The sequence below is a fragment of the Perissodus microlepis genome, chromosome 14, assembly GCF_051167445.1.
Source record: "Perissodus microlepis isolate ML-2025 ecotype Zambia chromosome 14, ASM5116744v1, whole genome shotgun sequence".
NCBI lineage: Eukaryota > Metazoa > Chordata > Actinopteri > Cichliformes > Cichlidae > Perissodus > Perissodus microlepis.
In genome coordinates, this window is record NC_140474.1 from 32,200,323 (window position 1) to 32,215,316 (window position 14,994).

At 40.7% G+C, this 14,994-nt stretch overlaps 1 protein-coding gene across 1 annotated transcript; it reads left to right on the forward strand.

Moving 5' to 3' along the window:
* The first annotated feature begins 8,601 nt into the window (after positions 1-8,601).
* Positions 8,602-14,341, forward strand: hspb12 (heat shock protein, alpha-crystallin-related, b12). Its single transcript, XM_084949932.1, has 3 exons — positions 8,602-8,848; positions 12,043-12,203; positions 14,150-14,341. Exons 1-3 carry the CDS (start codon positions 8,602-8,604, stop codon positions 14,339-14,341), a joined length of 600 nt encoding a protein of 199 aa, XP_084806058.1.
* Positions 14,342-14,994: the final 653 nt, after the last annotated feature.

Below are 14,994 nucleotides of genomic sequence, written 5' to 3' on the forward strand. Positions count from 1 at the left end.
TGTTCCCCTCTTTCCTCTCTCCCTCTTTGGACTGACAATCATACACAAATAGATTGTATTCAATTAGATGAAAATTTACATTAATATGAAAAAAATACTATTAAGATCACTAATGAAAAGTCCTCTCTCAGTGTACTTTCAACCAAAAGGCAAATAACCAAACCACATGAACATCTAATAAAAGATAAACATTGAAACACTGATCCAACATTATTCTTGATTGACGGATCATTTGATCTTACACTTTTACCTGAATGTGGCTCCTTTTTTTGAAAAAAACTTCCTTATATCCATTATGAACCTGGCTGTCTCTCTGTACACAAACACACACACACACACACACACACACACACACACACACACACACACACACACACACACACACACACACACAACAGGAGTTATAATGTTAATGGGCATCCAGTCAGTAGTCAGTTAGCTAGTTAGTATCCATTTCAAACAGGACAGTGGTAACAACAGCAGGCTATGGACAATTTTAAGTTTTAGATTTTAAATAGGCTGTATACATTTCAAAGGGAGCAACAGGACGGTCAAATGTCGCTGATTTTACTACAGAGCAGGACGGATTGTAGGGTAGCAAACATCATCGGAAAACACGTTTTCAACACAGCAGGTTACCTGGTGTAATGTTGAAGCACCCCCAAAAATGGGCTAAAATTGCCCCTGAGGCACTTCCACATCAGCTTTTCACACTCGAAAGAGAGGTCCATCTTTTATATACAGTTTATGGTCTTAATGCCACTCTGTGATTAGCTGTTTGTGGTTCTGCCATTAACAATGCCTGACTGATCAAAAGTTGTTTCAGTACAACATTTTAAAAACTTCACAGACAGAAACGAACAGAGTCAATCAGTTTTCTTGTAGGGGATTAAAAGCAGTATAAATATACTAATAAAATGTGAGTATATATCACTAAGTTGGTTGAGAAGTGAGCTTAGAGAAGGCAACACAACAGTTGACAGGTGTAGTGATTATTCGAGAAGAATGCAGATGTTAATAACCTGCAGATGTTTGTGACAGTTCCGTGGCCAAATGTTCCCGGAACAAAGAGCGTCAGATCAGTAAGCATTCAGATTACATTCAAATGAGAAGCATGTATTTCATTACCCCTACTCCTACTAGGCTCCTACTGTCTGCAGCTACCTTCTTGTTGAAATATGTCTCTTTCATCCCATTCTGACTTCAGAATAGCAAGAAGAAGGATCATTTTCACTCATATTTACCCTCTTATTTCCAGTGGAATATTTGTTTGCTCCTCACCTTGGAGGTGTTTTTTTTCTCTGATCATCCTTTTTTGTCTGGGTTAAAAAGCAGAGCACGAGGTTCTCTCCAAGACAAAAAGAAAAGCTCGTTGTGAGTCAGGCACATCATTTATCAGATGGCGGTGTAATGTATCCGTTGCATTCCTGTGAAGAGGCAAAACACATCTTTCTGACCTAGAAAGATAATTCAGTATGACAGGAGATCAGCTCTCAGCCTCACATTCCTTTTAATGATGCAAATGTTTCTCAGTACTAGTGCACAGTATTAATATGTCATATAATACTAACCTACGAAGATGAACAAAGTCCCTTGTTTTTTTTTATCCTTGTACCTGCACTACAGAGTATTTTAGATTAGCTTTACATCTGTTTTTCAAAACAGAAAAATACAGTTGACACCAGGGCCGAGGAAAAAAATGACACACTCAAAAAATAAAAAAGACTTCTTCATGGTACAAATCTCATCTTGTCAAGGCTGTGAAACAGAGTGGAACCACATCTGATCTTCCCAGCTCAGGCAGCCATGAACAGATCAGACCTCTGCCACAGAGTGAGAAATCTGATTATGAGACTTGGGCTTGAATGGCTCCAGCTCAGGCTGTGAGCTGAACATATCCAGTAGTATCTGGGTCAAGACTTAAAGAAAATTCAAATACAGAAAGTTTGAATTCTGAAAACTGTGACAATATAAATCCAGAATATTAATAGAAGACCTGCTATAGAGCTGTACTTGAATTTAATTTATCTTCGACATTAAATATTTCAATTAACCTAAAATTCAGAAACCCATACAGAACCCTCCAGCTTGTAGAGCTGATCAGCAATGCCATGAATTTAGGTACCGTAATTGTATTTTGTATAATTTTTATAATTTAAAATCAGTAATGCCAAAAGTCCCACTGATAAATGAAGCCAACGCACTTGTTATTTAAACCTGCATTTTTGTACTTACCACCAGGGGTGACTCTCCAGGTTGGAAAATAATCTGTAATATATATCAGAAATTATCTATCCCCCAGTAAGCATTTTCATTATATCAGGCTCTACTTTTCCAAATAAGGGTCAAACTATTCCTTAATACGTGGCTACATTGTGTTTCCAGGCTGTTACCATATAAGTGGTTACCATATAACAGGTTTCTTCCTGTTAAAAGGGAGTTTTTCCTTCCCACTGTTGCCAAAGTGCTTGCTCATGGGGGGGAGAATCATCTGGGTCTACATTACAATATAAAGTCCCTTGAGGCAACTGTTGGTGTGATTTGGCGCTGTATAAAAAAATTGATTTGAAAATTGAAGTGTGCAGTGCTCTCAGTTTCCTGGTCAGATTGAACTCTCACATCCAGCAAAACAAACAGGAAGTTAATGACATCACCTTTAGTGTCATGGTGTAACTTATTAGAATCTAAATCAGAAAAATCTTTATTGTTCATCACAGAGCAGTGGAAATTTGTCTAAAATGTTCTAAACGTGGCTCTCAGTGTATGCAAATAAAACAGCAAAAATAAGGGCGTGAAACTTGCTGGTCATTGTTCGTGTAAACCAGGGGCAACCGTGGGCACGCGTGCCGGGGTTAACTGATGGCACGACCATAGCTAGACTGGCCATGCGGTGGTGATTTTTCGTTTTTACTGGCCGATGATTTTTTTTTTTGTAACGGTATAAACAGTGAAAGGTGATGGATTGGCCAGATGATGGCCGATGTGTAAAAATAACTCAGTTGTTTGGTGGTGGCTATGGCGGAGCTTCCACAAAGGCCAGCAGGTGGATGAGGGAAAGTGGAGACAGGAGGAGGAGAGACCGGAGGCGGCCGCTGGTCCGAGTGTCAGGTGAACTGAACTTCAGGTAAGAAGTTATGACCTGCAGTCTATCTGGGTCAGATATAAACCAAGTTTAGGTGGAGTTTATTTTCGTTGTGCTGACCTTTTACAGTCAGTTACAATAACTCGTACTGCGTTTCTATACAGCTGGGTGGGAGCTATGATGTTACTGATAGTGAACTTTATTTTATTCATAAGGTTAGTTATGTCACGGTCCTGGGTCGGTGACCCAGTGTTTTGAGTTTCTTGTGTCTCTGAGTTTTTGTATTATGATCTTAGTTCTCTTTGTTGCCCCAGTTTATTCTTTAGTCTAGTGTCTTAGTTTGGCTTTCTTGTTTTCTCTTTAGTTTTCTGAGTATTTAGTAGCTGCCCTCTGTCTCCTTGTTATTGTTCTCTGTGTTTCTTAGTTGCTCTGTCTCCCCTAGTCAAGTCTGCGTCTATGTTACATTTCCTGTTTTACTTTGAAGGTCTGTGTCCTACTGAATGTATTGAGTTTCGCTTCCCTTGGGTCTCGTTATGTCCGATTTCTCCCAGCTGTGCTCCCCTTCTGTGTCTCATTCCCCTCGTTATTTCCCAGTGTATTTAAGCCCTGTGTTTCTCTGTGTCAGTGTTGTGATCCCCCTCATGTTGTGTGTTTCTCCCTGTGCGTGTTTTGTTAGATTCTTCTCAGTTTAGGTTTAGTAGATGTTCTTTGTTCAGCAATAAAAGTTACCTTTTTGAGTTCAACCCCGTTTCTAGTGAGTTTGCGTTTGGGTCCAATTCCTGCCTGCACACAGCCGAAACATGACAAGTTAGTAGAGTTGCCAAGCGTCCGTAAAAAACTAAATCGTCCCGTATTCAGAGAAAATACACAGTTTGTCCCGGACTTCAGCTAGAATGGAAAAAAGACACAAAGCTGGAGTTATTCTGTCTTTACGGTGCAGCTGTTTCTTCTTCTCTCATTCTCCCCCCTCCCTCTCCTGTTGCTACTTCAATCATGAAACTGATCTATGATCAGCTGATCGGCTTTTCTCTCTTGTTGGTTTATCTCCCACTTTCACGTTTAAGCTTGGTCAGCTGTTGTTAGAATTTATTTAATATTAATTTCTAGTATCAGCTGATGTTTGCTGGAGCCACAGCTGTAAAAGCTGCTGGTCATGATATCGGTTTGGATATGTGGTGAGAGGGAAACATGAAGATGAAACCAGGAGATGTCCTTACTGGATCATCAGAGCTGAACAGGTGATGAACAATGCACATCACTGTCACAACAGCGTTTGTTTTCATCCAAAGGCTTTATGGCTTTCCCTATAATACCTGGTGGGCTGGGTCTCTAGTCAAAGTGCCCAGGCCCATTTTTTAGTCACAGTCTGGGCACGACACACAGTGAATTAATCTGAGAAGGTGCATTAAAAAATAAATGGCCGGGCCAGCTGTGCACATCGCAAATTAGCTCGCATACACACATTAGTTGTGCTGCTTCTTAATGACGGTATCTTAGCTAACAACCCCAACTACCAGATTCAACTTGTAATTGGCTAAAAATAACTTACAGAATTCACAATGTGTTTTCAGGACTTTCAGGCGTATGGACCAATGTTTTCTTTTCTGATCAAACCAGAAAGCTTTAATGAGCAGCTGGATTTGTCTCACATTAACTGGCTGAGTTAATGCCAGTTAATGCGACATCAAAATGCAGCTGATTGAAGTGAAAACCTCGACTCTGTGGGGGTCAAAGTTTGCAGAACTATGAAAGCAGCTGGAATCCATAGCTGTGCGTGTTCATGGAGCTCGCATTTTCACCTGCTGGACATCACTACCTGACAAGTTTAACTGTCTTCAGAACATTGCAAAGGCCTAATTGACAGTATTTGGCTCTACATATCTGTGTGAGCAGATTTTCTCTCACATGAGTGTCCTCAGGCAGCTGTCTGAATGCTGGACACTCGGAGACCTGTGTCTCTGAGTGGGAGAGGATAGATCACATTAACATGTGTATCACTGTATTAACAAACATGCCATATTAACAAACATGCCCAGTTTATTTTTCTTATCATTGTTGTGAGAAGACCATAAATAGCATTTGCATTTTCTGTTGTATAGTTCATTTGCTGTTCTTGTTATGGTTAAAAAGTGTCTTTTTTTGTTTCAAAATAGATGATAACCATTCACTGATAGCTGCCAACATCTGTGAACAAATATAATTCTATAAAGTTGTTCTATATAGTGTGTAACTGTTAATATAGAGCGTTATTAAATTTATTGCTAATACAATCACATGGCACATTGACTGCTGAGGAAATTTTATATGGCACTCATCATCAGAAAGGTTGCCGACCCCTGGTGTAAACTGTGATGTTTGCACAGCCCAGTAATCGTTACGTTACATTGCAACAAAAATCTGCCCTAATTCTGCTGAATGTTTGGTCTTTTCCTGTTAGGATTGGGACAGGCTGTCATGGAGCTGTTTTTCTCGTCTCTGTGCTTTCCAGTGGAGATGTGGGCGGACTCCTGCATAACCACCAATCACATTTCCTCAGGCTGGCTGTTACACACCTGCAGTCTGTTATCATCATCAAAACTGTGTACTTAAGGGTCAGTATTGTGCCAGAAAGAGATTTCTGTTCTCTTTTTTTTCTTTGTCCTTTACGTGTAATATCTTTGTTTATTTTGGTAAATGTACCTATTCTGCAAGTGTCATTATGACTCAGTGTTATTGTAGCTACATTATATTCAATCCAGTCCTTTGAGACTTTATAGCTGGATAAATAAAGGTTATATAAAAGTCATTTTGCCAAAAACTGATTGCAGCTTCTGCCTTGTGACAGGAATGTTGTTTGTGGCTCAAAAATACTTTTTATGATTCATGAGAGATATATTTGACATACGTATCACAGACTATAGGCCAACAAGTTATCTGCAGCAGTTTAAATATGACCAATCATTCTTTGGCAAATACTGGAAATCATTTTTTGGCTGTGGCTGTGGCGATGTCTTGTTTTTGTAAATACTCTGTCCTCTGCTTAGGCATTTGCCTGGTTTAGCTGTTTCCCCCATTAAGACAAAGTGGATATCAGTACTTACCTGCAAACCCACCTGCCAACCCACTCTCCACCGCTCACCACATGACTCACAGAAGTCAGACTGCCTGCCTCAGCCTTTAACTGTCACCTCTTAAGTAAGAATGCTCTTCAGTGACACTCTGAGCCTGCCAGTCACTGCTAATCATCATTCATTTAATTCACTTAATGTACAGAATTCACCTGCATGCATGCTACTACTGCACATTCACCTAATGTAAATATTATATATCATGTTCTTCCTCCCCCCCCCCTTTTGCACAAGTTGAGGAGCGTGTCAGGTTTCATTTCACTGTGTGTTATACTTGTATAACTATGCATGTGACAAATAAAGAACCTTGAACCTAATACTCTCTCTCCTCTTCCAGATTCCAGCAGTCCGCCACCCTTTCCTATTAAACGTCTTCACTGTACATATACCAGCTCCATTTGTTTAAATAAACCATTTAAGCTTAACGTCAGTTGTTTGGGTCTGCTTTCTGGGTCCAGCCATTACCAGCCTGTGACATTTCCGGCCGCTGCAGTAATCTCTCTCTGTGTATAGAAATCTTTGCTCCTGCAGCGATATACCACGGACCAGCCTGACTGCACATTTGTGCCTCCAAACCACCTGCACTGTGTGCGTGCCAAGTTACAGAAAGTGCAAGCACAAGTCACACTGGAATGACACCAACACACACGCCATGATTGTAGCAAGTGTCAGATCATTTTCTTCTTTTTGTGCGTGTGCTCATTCTCGAGAAAGCCAAACTTAAACTGTGTGTGTCTGTTTTTTCAAACCCACCAGGTAGGAACACAAAGTGAGTGTGCTTGAAGGCATTAGTACCAAAGTCTGATGGCTGGAAAGCACGCAGTTCAATGGAACAATTAGTTCATCAGTGAAAAATGAAATATTTCAGTCTGGACCAATAGAGGGCCAGACAGTCCCATCCTTGCCTGTTGCTTTTTGTTAGGCGTTATATTTGAAAGTAATTGATGATTTTATACATGTTTCCAGCCGAATTTGAAGAATTTCTACAGTTTAAGATTTAATTTACAGCAGCTGCTATTTCTAGCCTTTTACCTCATTAACGCCAGTTGACCATTTTTATCCCATCATCCATGTTGCAGCTAAGATACACCATCTGTTAGAGGTCAGCAGAGACTCTATGTTCTGGCTCCAGAGACCATAATGTGCCACAAGAGACTAAAACTATTCCCAGTGGAGACAGTGGACTGCTGTGGGGGGTGGAGCAGGCCAGATGAACCCCTCTACCGCTGAGTGTGAGACGCTGAAGGACACACGACTGAGTTTCTACATTTTTTAATGTTTGTCCATTTTGTGTGTTTTGTGCATTTTTAGCTCATATAATTAAGATGTTTGAAAAGCTCTGAAAAGCCTCTTTAAAAGAAAAACAGAGGATTTATTAATGCATGATATTTTATACAAGGACGGATACAAGTGTTTCACCTGACAGCACAAATTGGGACTGTCATGTTGATGTATGCTGCTTGTATTAACTGGATTGTTTCAGGTTTATAGGTTGTACATGATTGTGTCCCTGCTCCGACTGAGGCTGGTGTTAGCCCGAAGGGCAAAATGACATGCTGCTGAATGTCATTTTTCACATCCTCGGATGAAAAATGCACAAACAAACATACCATAAAACATATTAATATGACGCTCTTGAATGTCATTGTTGATGTGTGGCACTGTTTGGAGGGCGACTGTATCATCAGAAGGCAAATGTCATTACAATTAAAGCTTTCAGAGGGGGAATGGAAAAGGTCAACAGAGCCTGCATTTACACTGGCTCTTCTGGAGGGAAAAAGGTAAAAAACAACAACCTTTAACTTTTGTTCTGAAATGTGTTCTCTGGGGAAAACACTCTCCGTTACACATCTTAAAGTATCTTTTATTCCATTAGCAGTTTAGAAGGATTTCAATGGCCAATTTGTTCATGCATTATTGATAAAGTGCTTGCATCACGTGTGGGGTCAGTCCATCACTTTGCTATTTCTGACTACATGCCAGAAGCATCTCCAAGAGGTCCTCTTTACTTATCTGTGCCCTGTGTGTGTGTGTGTGTGTGTGTGTGTGTGTGTGTGTGTGTGTGTGTGTGTGTGTGTGTGTGTGTGTGTGTGTGTGAATAAGAAAGGGTCTCCACTCCTTATCAGTTTGTCCGTTACATTCTTGGCCCCAGTGGTCAAACAAAATGCCATTTATGGCCACAGGAGAGATACAGTACAGTAAAGTCCACAGTGTGCTCCACTGACCCACAATGCACCAGTGCTTTATAAAAGCCCACAGCAAGGACCTCTGGCTGGAGAGTAGCTTTGGGTTGCCCACTGCTTCTGCTGTATTTTGTCAGTAGAGCCTTGTATTTGAAACAAAATCTTGTTTTCTGAAGCCTGGTTGCTCAAAGAGTCAGACTGTGTTTTGGCACTGTGCGTGTCCCTCACTATGGCATCGCTGACATCTTCAAGCCGCAGAGCTTCCTCATCGTACCGCTCGTCAGCACGCTACAGCACTTCTAGCTCTTACTGCACAGAGGGGTCTCTGGGTGGATCATCTGATTCACTGGATACAATTCTTGAGCCTTTTCTTGACTACGCCGATCATTCCAGTCTGTTTGGAGAGGAAGGCCCTGGAGGACCAAACTGTCTGGCCCCATTCAGAAGGCACAGCAGACCCTTCTATGGGCATGATGGTAAGGAACTCTTGTGTCAGTATAGGTTAATATATGCTACACCTGCATTTTTGTGGGTTTCTTCACACAGGGCTTTTCTTTTCTAAATTTAAAATGAAAACACTTTTTTCAACATCTTCTTACCTAATATTCGAATAAGGAAGCTATAAACACTTAGTTAGCCAAAATTACTGCACAAAAGATAATACTTTTTCTTAAACATAGTATAACTGTATTGAACATGCCCAGAAATGAACAACTGAGCTTATAAACTCATCAGAAAAGTGTTCGTAGAGGTCAAGTCAAAAAGCTATTTTTCCACAGACTTCTATAGGACTGGAGGTCTTTTTGCAACCACGGCTTTCGCCATCTGGTGGCCTTTCACTTCTAATTACCACATTGTGATTTTTACTTTCTACAGTAATTAGCTAATACAACAAAACACATCTTTCAGCTGTTTGTTTGGAGAGCTGGAATGTAAATGTGCTTGTCTCTAATGCACTTTGGGTCAGCTTCTGTTGTTAGAGGATAGAAATAAAGTATGGATCCTATCACACCAGTATCGATATGATGCCAATGTTTGTATCAATACTATCAATATTTGGATTGATCTACACTGGCGCACATAAAGACACAGAAATGCATAACTTACACATTTGTGCTTCTGTTTTTAGTTTCATAAAGACATAAAAACATGTATTTTTATTTTTTGTGATCCTTCAGCAAGAACAAAAATCACAAGCCTGAAGACCTGCTATGGTTTGAGTCACTGTTCAGTGAAGGGGCTTAGCAAAGGGTCAGCAGCCAATAAAAAATTATTGATCAAAAGGTCCTAGGGTTTGTGTATTCTTTGATCTGATCGATGTGATTTAATTTGCTGTTATTATGTGTGTCAAAAGTGCACAAAAAAGGTCATCTTAGCTTCATCGTGCTCCACATTAGCTGTTTTCGAGCAGTTGCTCACGAGTACCGTGATGGTAAGTCGTAGCTCTTTTCTTTATTTTACACATAAGCAGAAAAGAGGTCTTAGTAATCCATGTTACTGTTCTAGGTTAAATGAATAAAAAAGACCTGAAAAACAGCAACCAGCCTTAGCTGTGAGAGCGCACATGGCTCCAGACATCGTCTGCCAGGTAACATAATGGAGTAACTCTGAGTGGTCAATAAGGCTGGAAAAGAGCTGTATAAATGCAGTGCATTTAATAGCAATGTGAAAATTATTACAGCAAAGGTGGAGTGCAGATATAGACTTATCATGACGTGTTAAATGAGTTATGCTGCACAGGGCACAGAGCTGTAACGACCAGAAATAATAAAAGGTTTATGATCCCACAGGCAGATTAAAGCAAAATCAATAACCGGACTAAAAATTTTATTTCACTGAATAGGAATATTTTCAGTTTCTCATGAGCTACCTGAGAACTGATGGGGACTGAAGGTGGAAATAAAATGAAAGCAATTCTTGCCCTGTTGTGTCTCTTCTTTACCAAAATATTGTTTATTTTCTGACAAGCAGTAAAACACACTGACGGCCCAGACTGACCCTTCAGTCTGTCCCTGTCGGATGTCCACGGGCCTCTAAGTGCACAGGTTGTGGTTTAAAATCTGGAAACAACCCAAACAACTGAGACTCAGGACTCTGTATGGGGAGCTAAAACGTTCAGTGTCAAACTAATAGATGAGGCACATTGAAATGCACAGTAGTTTAAGTAAACTGTTTAGAACTCATAAATTAACCAATAATTTGTGTTTACTGTGCATATATGGCTAGTGCCATAAGTAATTCCGAATAATCCAGTCTGTGGACTTTGTAAATAAACACAGTGCACTGACTCAATAACATCTTATTTAATTAGGCTGAAAACATAGACTGTATATGGAAAATGGAGGCACCCATTGTGATGTCACCCATTGGTTGTTAACTCTGCACTTTGAAGGCCCTGGTTCAGCTTCATGATAATCACCATCTTGTTTTTCAGGAGCCAAGAGTTCTTCTATTTAGAGGAGAGATGGAAGTGCTATGTTTTGCGTTAGCTAGCTTGCTAGCTTTGCACCTTGCTTACAGAACTATGTTAAGAATAGACATATTATTTGTATGCCTTTTTTATCCATCCATCCATTCGCTTATCCTTTTCAGGGTCACGGGGGGCGCTGGAGCCTATCCCAGCTGTCATAGGGCGAGAGGCGGGGTACACCCTGAACAGGTCGCCAGTCTGTCGCAGGGCTAACACATAGGGATAGACAACCATTCGCGCTCACATTCAATCCTGCATTCACACCTATGGGCAATTTGGATTAACCAATTAACCTATCCCCACTAACTGCATGTCTTTGGGAGGAAGCCGGAGTACCCAGAGGGAACCCACACAAACACGGGGAGAGCATGCAAACTCCACACAGAAAGACCCCGGCCTGATGGTGGAATTGAACTCAGGACCTTTTTTGCTGTGCGGCAACAGTGCTAACCACCGTGTTGCCTTTTTTATATTCAATATTATTGAAATATGCTACTGAAGACACAAACACAGCAAACAAAGTCAAGATGTCAAATTCAGTGACACTACTTAGTAATGAAAACTTTGAAGGGTTAACAAAGTCCTAAAAAAGTTAAAAAGAAGAAAAAAAGAAGAAAGAAGAAGAAAGAAGAAAAAAAAGATTCAAAACAGTTAAAAAAAATGTTCATGAAGGTTCAAACTATCCATGAGGGCCAAGATTGTTTTAAAAATTCTATAAATCCACTTTTAATACTATTATTTGTGCTATTTCTTTGTGGGTGTCCATTGCAATTGACCCACTTTGGGACTCAGCCTCAAGAGGCTATTAGAGGCCTACTGGTGGTGGTCAGAGGGCCCGGTGGCGGAAGTGTCCAGCAGCCTCGCCTCTGTCAGTGCGCCCCAGGGCGGCTGTGGCTAGACTGTAGCTTGCTATCACCAGTGTGTGAATGGGTGGATGATTGTGTATAGTGTAAAGCGCTTTGGGGTCCTTAGGACCAAGTAAAGCGCTATACAAATACAGACCATAACTGCAATCTGGAGCTGACTTTTTTTTTTAGACACAACACAATATTTTCAGCAAAAACAAATGTCTTACAAATATAAATATTTCATAACGTTAACATGTTGATGGACTTTTCTACATTTTGTCTGTGACACATTTCCGTGAGCATTAACTATATTGCGTTATACGGTTGTAATGTTTGTGCATTTATTCTGCAGCTCCTGTGGGGGGCGCTGCAACAGTTGGACAGACCAGCACAGGTGGTGTAGTGAGGTGTCTGGGAGACAGCTACTACATGTCAGCTGATGTCAGCCAGTTTGAGCCACATGACGTAGTGGTGCTGGCCTACAACCAACACGTGGTCATCCACGCCCAGAAGGTGTGTAGGTGTATGTGTGTTTTGGGATTTCTGAATGAGTGAGAGGGAATTAGCAGGGTATTTGTGAACTCTTGTAGCATGCAAATGTGCATGAGTGCACTCGTGGGACCGCTGGGATGCATCACTCATGTCTGGGTAAAGCTGTTATTGTTACAAAATCACTGCAAACAAATCAGCTGCTGCCATGAATTATCATTAGTCATGTCCAATGTTTTGTTTGTTGATCACAAAGTATGACATCTGCCATTTGAATCACTGATTAATATTTTGAATTTTTTAACTATTATGAATGCTTTCTAATTTCCATGAGTGACTCTGATTATTGTGAGTTTCTGAAAACAAATACAGTAACATATTCTTCCATTCTGACTTAGTCAGAAAGCCCTCATCATAATTTACAAATGTCAATGTCAGGAGTCAGACAGGGTGAAGAGATCATATGACTTTCAACCATAAGACAAGAATAAGTTCTGCTGGGACCATTTTTCTTGCACTTTACCTTTAATGACACTGTTTGGTTGGGTTTATGCATTAAGTCAGACTTTATATTATGCAGATAGGTTTAGGTACTAATTGGTTATGATTAGGGACAAAAAATAAATAAATCATACACACTTCCTTATACAGAAACATTTTCTTAACATTTCCTTGCCAGAGGTAACTGAGTTGAAGTGTAAAAATACAAAAGGTGCAGGCATCTATTTCAGCTGTTGATACTTCAACTGAACTCAGAGAACCTGGTCTCAGGAAGAAATTCTAAACTTTGTGTTGTTGCTTCCCTTGAACAAGTATCAGTGAATTAATGGTGAAAGGCAGCTGTTTGGTCTTGAGGATTTGACAGGGATTATTCCTTCTAGTGGAAGTATTCCCTGTAGTTATGTTTCCATGGCTGCATAAGGTGGAACATGTAGCACACTCTCAAAAAAGATGAGCTGATGATAGTCAAACTTGGCAGGGATGACAGGGATAGTTAAGTAGGTAGAGTGGTCGCCCAATAATCGGAAGGTCAGGGGTTTGAATCCACCGAACGGCTACTATGAGGTTCCCCTGAGCAAGGTATCATCTCATTTATAAAAGTATTATGGTTAAAGGCACAATAGAAAAATAAAATCACATATATAACACGTAAAAGATGTTAATCTTGATTTGGTGCTCTCTTGGTGGTATAGGCTGTAAAAGTGGGGAGTTAATACTTTGTTGTCTGACTGTGGGAGTGCAGAGATGCACCTAGACCAACAAAGCTTGGCCGTTCCATCTGTGTCTCACCATCAGTGCTACATTAAATCACACGAGGGATCATAAGCAGACATAAAATAATTTCTTAAGCCAGAAAAAAGAGTTTGAAAACACAGAATTTATCATAATAAAACATGTTTATGAGAAGACAGCATCTTCTCGTAAATCAAAAATGACTGGCTGTTGTATAGTAAAATTATCTGGACCGCTGTCATATCCATCACATCAGACTCGGACGTGGTCTGTTGAGCTGCAGACAAGCTGGAGCTTGGTGCCTGTCCGGCTTTCTCGCTCTCCGCCTCCCCTCACAGTTTGACGTTAATCATTTTTAAAAGGTGAGAGAGCAGAAGGATAAGTGGGAAGAGCCTTCGCTGCAGTCCAGGAAAATCATTTTAACAGGGTTAAGAAGGCAAATTGGCAAAAATCCACAAGCGTTCAACCTGCCTCGAAGACCTATAACAGTGAAAAAGCGTCTTCAGAGAGCAGCAGTCAGTGCTCATTTTCCTCTGCCTCTGTTTCCCCCCGCTTGTTCTTCACCAGCTGAGCAGTGCAGCACTCCTTGCCTCCATCTCTTTCACTGCTTCTCACCTTCTTTTTGCACCCCAGCACCTTCCCTGGCCTTGTTGCTCTTCTCACTTTTCTGTGCCCTTTCTTCCTTTTCATTCCCAGCTGGTCAATCCCTTGTTTGACTTTTCATCTCCATCCTTCAGGTTTTGGATGATGGCAGCATCAGTGACACGTTCACCCATAAGTCCCTGTTCCCTGAGGATATGGACCCCCTGTCAGTCAGTGGGACCCTTAACCCTGACGGTACCCTGGTGGTGAGTGTTCGCCGGAAATCAGCACTCACTGGGAACGAGCACCTGGGTATCCCAGTCTACAACACTGGGGCTGACCTCTGACCTGTGCGCACATAGTGTGTCTCGTGGTTTCTCCCATGGTTTTAAATTATCTTTTATAACATTATAGTGTTGTTTATAGCTTATGCAAATTGTGTGGCCATGTGCACTGAATATTTATATAAATGAGTAACTAATTAATCATTATTTATAGTATAAGCACAACGTGGCACCACCACTTCCTCTTTTAGCTTGCAATCACATCATTTGCTTCCAGTAAATCTCTCGCTGTCTCAACCCCTCTACCAGGATGATCAGGCTAAACACTCCACAATGCATTAACAATCCCACAAATGTATCAGGCAGATTATTAAGTTCATGTTAACATCATGTTTTCTTACATTACTTTCCAAACAAAAGTCTCCAAACCCTTCAGGAACATTCAGGTGCTGCAGGAACTAAAAGCCCAGGGAAGCCCATTGTTATCAGGCGTGTGGTAATTAGTCAAATAAAGCAACTCTTGTTTTCCCAGTGTTGTTTTTAATCACAAAAAACAGGAAAAAAAAAACAAAGCAAAACTTGATGATATAAGATGCAAAGCTCATCTTTGTGTTGTTTTGCTGAAGCACAGTGAATAGACACGCTGCTAATAGCAGCGGAGGCTGATGGGACAGTACTTTCAGACCTGCACCATCATCTGGCTCACATGTGTCTGA

Bases quoted from the DNA above. Each gene is read 5' to 3' on its own strand.
- hspb12 (XM_084949932.1), top strand. From the start codon at position 8,602: ATGGCATCGCTGACATCTTCAAGCCGCAGAGCTTCCTCATCGTACCGC. The intron at 8,849-12,042 runs GTAAGGAACTCT...TTTATTCTGCAG, and splicing joins ACCCTTCTATGGGCATGATG to CTCCTGTGGGGGGCGCTGCA. The intron at 12,204-14,149 runs GTGTGTAGGTGT...TCCATCCTTCAG, and splicing joins TGGTCATCCACGCCCAGAAG to GTTTTGGATGATGGCAGCAT.